This window comes from Patagioenas fasciata, chromosome 1, assembly GCF_037038585.1.
Source record: "Patagioenas fasciata isolate bPatFas1 chromosome 1, bPatFas1.hap1, whole genome shotgun sequence".
In the NCBI taxonomy this organism is placed as follows: Eukaryota; Metazoa; Chordata; class Aves; order Columbiformes; family Columbidae; genus Patagioenas; species Patagioenas fasciata.
Window position 1 is genome coordinate 122759079 of NC_092520.1, and position 6232 is coordinate 122765310.

Sequence of the window (6232 nt, forward strand, 5' to 3'; positions counted from 1 at the left end):
CCATCCCCACCAGAGGGAAAGAGAACAGGGGCTGTCAGGGCCTGGGACCCCTCATTTCTTCCCTCTCTGCTCATCACCACCTGTGCTTACCAGGAAGATCCTACATTTACATCATCTGCAAGGCCTTCTGTTGGCACTCGTCATGGAGTTCAGAAACACGGGCCCTAACAAGGGGCAACACCAAGACTTGGTGCTGGGGAATGCTTTTTATTCCCACCTCTGGGAACAGGTGCCGTTGAAGAAGGGCGTAGACATGGCACTAATCCACAGCCTGTTGGTCATGGTTAATAATTGACCAGCTCCCAGGAGGAAATGAGGGGGTGGTTTCTGCCAGTCTGGCTGCTCCTTCCCGCCACAGCTCTGCTGATTGGCCTCCCAGAGCATTCCTGAAAAACAGCGCGAAATCTCCAGCCATCCACCTGGGCATGCCAGTTGCCCTCTGACGGACATGTGGAAAGGGGAAGAGCTTTTCTGGGCAATTGCTCTGTCCCACGATGTTTTTCCCTCTGCTTTGGTGGGCTGGAATCTTACTGCTGCTGCTCTGCGGAGGCTGCCAGGTGGAGGAGCAGATGACGGGTGAGTGGAGAGTCCTTTCCCCGCATGTGGTTAATTTCAAAACTAGAGCAGCTTTTCTTAGGAAGCAGAGAGACCCAGATGCCATCCCAGTTGAAAAATAGGAGTTGGCAACTGCAGTAGTAGCTAGAAATCTGGTGACTGGTCACAGTCATAATTGGGAAATGCCCAACAGAGAGGGGACAGAGCCATTTGTCTTTGCACTCAAGCTGTACATTCAGCCTGTATAGTCCCTTTCTTTAGAAGTGCCACTAAATTCCTCAGCACAAGGGATAGAGTAGGTTTGTGTTTCCAGTGCACATGTCTGGGCAGCGCACATCACTGTTGGGAGAGGCTGGGACTGGGGAATTTCCCTCTGCAGTTGTTTGAACTGCCTCCCAGCTGTGGGATGCCTGGGCTGCTCCGCATTTCCCTGCACCCCTGCAGATGCTGGTAAGAGGGGAGCAGGGATGGTCGCAGGAGCAAGATCTGCTTTCTTTGGGTGGTTGCCATGTGTTGGGTCTGCACAGGACACTTCTGAGCTCCTGGGGACAATGAGAAGCCAAGAGTAACACACTGGGAAGAAGCAGGGCTTGAGTTTGCCATGCTTTCTAAGAAGCCTGACTGCTCTTCTGTCCCCTCCTCACCACGGGAACTGTACAACCCAGACCATGAAGTGATGGCCACCCATGAGACTAATGTATCTGAGGTCTCTCACTGTGTCACATGGTCTCGTGGCCGAGTCCCTTGCTCAGATGCACTGCAAGATGGGAACACTGTGACCGGATACTTCAAGACACTGTACCCTTCCCTGAGTGAATTGCCTTTCCCCTTGCTCTGATTTTGGGGTTTTCTTTGTTCCTAGGTTTGAAGGCAGCTGTGAAATCTGAGAGCATTATTGCAGCAGTCCTTGGTGGAGAGGCAAATTTATATTGTAACTTCTCGCTCTCGGTGGATGTTCTACAAGTCACTTGGCAGAAGAGAAATGAGTCTTCCTTCCAGAACATAGCCACATACAGCCCAAGCCATGGGATGAGGCTAATCGGGTCATATCAGAAGAAGGCGCATTTCATGAGAGCAACCCTGAAGGCCTCAGCTATCACACTCCAAAATCTGACATTTGAGGATGAGTCCTATTACAGATGCATTTTCAACGTGTTCCCTCATGGCTCTTTCAGCAAAGACATATACCTCGACATCCAAAGTAAGTTTTCCACTCACACTTCACTTTCTGGCACTCAGCACAAGTCTGATGTAGTCGGGAGGTCAGTAAGGCATTATCGCCTCCCCCATGTAGACTTGCCATGCAACAGCAGGTCCTTGGTGGACAGTCTACAGAATTGTCACAACTTTACTCTGAGGAGGTGAAGGTAAATAAGCCAGGAGATGCTTCTAGGTAAGAACCCCTTTACAGAGAGGTGACTCACCCAGCTTTGACCATTAACTAACACAGACCTTCTCTTTTTCCTCCAGCAATTTCTGAGCTAACAGTGGAATATGATTCCCACCTCCCCACCAAGGATCTCCTCACTGCAGTCTGTTCAGCAACAGGAAAGCCTGTGCCCCAAATCTCCTGGCTGGCTGATGGGAACATGGATGAGTCCCCCGAAATACATCACATTCAAAACGCAAATGGAACAGTAACAGTGGCAAACAGACTTACCTTCTCTGCCAACCACCACTTTGTCTTGGTCTGCCTCGTTGACCACCCCCAGGGAAGGAAAATGAAGGTAGTTTACTTGGGAGAAGGAAGGAAAGGTAGGCTGTGTTTGTATGGAGAGGTGCAATGTGTAGTGGGGAACACTTAGGAAAGGTTGTGCAACTGTGGGAGTGCAGCTTGTGCTTATTTAAGTCTCACTAGACATTTTTCTGGGAGTTCCAACCTCGTGCTAGATGAAAATTGCATGATTTGAAACCATCCAGAAGACCGCTGTGGTACCTTTGTGTCTGTGTGGTGGGTGTGTGCAAATCTATACCAAATACATATGTAGGATTGTGTATACATAGGTGTATAAGTCTCTGTAAGCCTATATTTCTACAAAGTCACTGATTGGGAGCAGATGCAATCAGCTCACCAGCTGTATCCCCATGTGGAGGGTACCAGCAGAGCAGGCTCCTGACTGTCAGATGCTGAGGAACAACATTTCACATGGATGTTCTTGCAGGAGGGTGTGTCTCAGGAAGGACAGGCAATATTCCTCATGACAATTTTTTTTATACAGAAACACAAATAGCTCAGGATTAAAAATGCTGGTTTTGACTCCACCCCAATACCAGGGATAGGGAGACATTATCAATATTTTTTAAAGAAACAAAATAATTCTTCATCTACCACAGTGTTGTGTTGCTATGCTGTTCCTTTCTCTTTTTTGAAGAATAAATGAGCACACACTGATGAATGTTTTACTTCAGTCCCAGCCTCTGGAATAGGACACAACAAACATGTTGACATCTCTCAGTGTTCTCTGTGAGCTTATTGGTTTCTTTTTCTAGGCGTTCAGAAAACCATAATTATCATGGCAGTGTCAATAGCAGGGCTGTTCTTCACAATCTTGATACTTTGCACCATAAAACTAATCAACAGAAGAAAGAAAAAGTAAGACCAATTTTTTGTTTTCTTGCAAATGACATGGCTTGCCCATGTTCACCTTGTAATTTGCCTTTCTTGTTTCCTGTTGGTGGTTTTATATCCCTCCCTGGAAACTTATTCAGGCGGTAACAGCTTCTTTAAACCACCAAGATTCACTTGGACTGCCAGGAGCTTTCTAAGCATTATGTGAGTAGTAAATATTTTTTCTTCTAGACTGGAGAGAAAGGGTGCACCTGGAACAGCTGCAGAGGAGAAGGCCTTACATCAAGACCTAAGGCAGAATGCCATGAGCCTGCACACACCAAAGGTCCAGCACATTGCGTATCAAAATGAGGTAATGCAAATGCTGAAGACTTCCTGTAATTATTTACATCCTTCCAAAGCCTTGGTGACACTTACCAGGAATGTGACAAAACCCTTCCACTGAGAGTTGGGGTCTGGTCCTGCTGCCATGTCTTTGCTGCATGGGACAACCACACGGGATAGATGGCACCATGGGTACCCTTATCTAACCTCTATCAATGCTGGGGAAGGCCTGGAGCACGAAGGAGAAGATGGCCAATGATCAGGTGGAAAGGTATGGAAGAGATATTGGAAATGCCCAGGAGGGCAGACGGGATGTGCTTTCTGGACAAAGGTGAGGGAGCACTGCAGAGCTCAGGTGCTGTAACCAATAGCCTCATGCATAAGTTTCCCCAGAAAAGTCTGCTCAGCTGGTCATGCAGGCATAAAGGTGCTCGGCAGGGCTCGTGCCACCCACAGATAAAACCAATAAGTGACCACAGCTAGGAGTCAAACCCAGTAGTTATTTTCCTTTGACCTCCCTTGGGTTACTCGTTTTCCTTGCAAGCTCTTGCTAGTCCTGTGTTGTGAATGAAGCCCTCTTGCCCTTTCATCACTTCTCTCTGCCAGGTAACATAGAGCTTTGTCATGGTTAGCACACCACTGTGCTGGGTCTTTTGCAGGAGTGGACACCAGGCTCCTCACTTCACTAAAGGCTACCACATCTGAAGAGAAAACTGAGAGAGAAAAAAAATTGCAGGTGCTTGTTCTTAGAGGAAGCAGAGAAACTCAACAGCAACACCCATGCCAAGGAACTTGGCTGCATGCCCATGAAGGAGAACAGAAAGGCAATGGCAGATGGGGGCATCCAGATAACACCTGCCCCGGTTGCTTCCTGGCCCAGCACAGGAGAGCCATCGGTCCACTAAAACCCCATGTCCACAAGGCCAGAGGAGCACGGGAGTCCAAGGTTGGCTGGGAAACCCAAACTAAAGACTCAGAGGAAGGGACAGCCTGCCCAGGCCCCTCCCCGGGGATGTCCCAGGAGACCTTCAGCCCCAGACTTTGGGCATGACACCCACTCAGAAGAGTCATCAGTGGAACACCTTTGGAACTGAGGGGGTCACTGCCTATAAGGATTTGGACACATGACGAGATGCAAGGGCAGAGCATTTTGGGATTGCACAGGACTTATTATAGGGTGCTCAGGGGAGGAATCAAAGGTGAGAAAGGGAGGGGTCAGGGTAATTTGGGGAGGAAAAAGCCTGGGGAAACGGAGGGATAAAAGGGTCTGAATGCGTATATGCAAGTGGATGGTCAGTACGCTTGTGTGGCCATACCCAGTGCCTGATCACTACAGTCTGTCCTGTCCTCTCATTAAACTCAGTTTCCAACTCTTTTGCTGGGTGAGAGCCTCCCCAACTGATGTGCATGTTTGTATGGGGGCCTGGTGCCAGCAACCGGGCTGGACTATGAACTTGTGGATATGTTTGCCTGGGTACCTGTGACTGGGGAGACCCGAGTGAGAGAAACCAACCATGTTGGGTGAACGTCAGTAAGGATCAAGCCAGGGAGAAGGTGACATGTCCAGAAATGCCTTTTGATGGTTCACAAGTAATAAGGTGAGAGGATCTGTGCTGAGGTTGCAGGAAGACTGACAGAACTGTGCCAAAATCAGTATTTCAAGGAAAAAGTTATGTTTTTAAGGGCCTGAGCTGGAAAGCTCCCTCACCAGCTCTCTGTATCATTACACAAATTGTGTCAGAAATGTCCTTCCAAAGAATTCACAAAGATTCTTTTAACAGATTGTATCGCGGTGCAGGCTCAGTGCAGAGTACTTCTTTTATAATAGCAGAGTACCCTCTAGTGGGACAGATCCCTAATGACAGTGGAAATGCCTCCAGTGAGTCTTAAAACGGTAATGTTAAAGTGCCATTTTTTCTCTTTGGACTTTCAAAGCATCTTTTGTTATCCAGATACCCCACCCCAAGGATCGGAAAAATTACAACCACTGCATCCAAAGTCTTTAAAACACGACACAATGAAATGGCTTTATGAGTATTGTCCTGTGGCAGACACTGACTGTGGTCTCTGGAAGAGACTGACAGAAAGAACTAGGTTTTTGGTTTTAGTGCTGGCTTGCTCTCCTGAAGAAAGAACTTTTCTGAAGGACCAGGAAGGACCAGGAAGGTCCCCTCTCTGTTCTCCAAGCTGCCAGGCTGGCCTGCGATGGATAAAAGGAAGTGTGCTAGAGGAGAAGTTAGAGTGGCATGTATTTGGTAGCACCTGGGAAGGCATCTATGCTGCCAAAATCCTTCTGACCAGGTCTGCCCAGTGATGCCTCCCGAGACCTGGAGTTTCTGCAGTTGGGCCTTCAGAAAACAACCTCAGAACTCAATCTCAAAGGACGTATTAACCAAGAGTTATTCAGCCTTTAAAGGACAATTGTTCCCTGCATTCCGAAAATTGTGTGCTGATTCAGCTTGCCTTGAAGCTTGTCATGCCACATGCATGGAGGTTACAATGGAGGCTTCAACTTGGCATTCCTTGAATTAGATTTTTCTGACATTAAATTTCTTTTTTGGTAGAGTAATTGTCTGTGTTGGTTTGTTGTTGTTGTTGTTGTTTGTTTTGTTTTGATTTGATTTGGTTTGGTTTGGTTTGGTTTGGTTTGTTTTTCCTGTGGTAGTCATGTGTATCAATGTGATCTTCAGTTGTGGCTATGGTTTAAAACCATCAATATATGTGTATAAACACAACAACAAGAGAAGAGGTGAGTGAGCTTAGCTGCTGCTTTTCAAAGATAAC

General features: G+C 47.4%; 1 protein-coding gene across 2 annotated transcripts; it reads left to right on the forward strand.

The window, feature by feature from the left end:
* The first annotated feature begins 406 nt into the window (after positions 1–406).
* On the forward strand, positions 407–6017 carry LOC136104438 (nectin-1-like). Of its 2 annotated transcripts, XM_071803655.1 has the most exons (6): positions 407–576; positions 1418–1756; positions 2026–2310; positions 3046–3148; positions 3356–3476; positions 4108–6017. In XM_071803655.1, exons 1-6 carry the CDS (start codon positions 495–497, stop codon positions 4135–4137), a joined length of 960 nt encoding a protein of 319 aa, XP_071659756.1. In that variant the 5' UTR covers positions 407–494; the 3' UTR covers positions 4138–6017. The 2 variants fall into 2 exon arrangements, with proteins under 2 accessions (XP_071659756.1, XP_065699523.2); XM_065843451.2 differs by lacking the exon at positions 4108–6017 and having other exon boundaries at positions 3356–3668.
* The last annotated feature ends 215 nt before the right edge of the window (positions 6018–6232 follow it).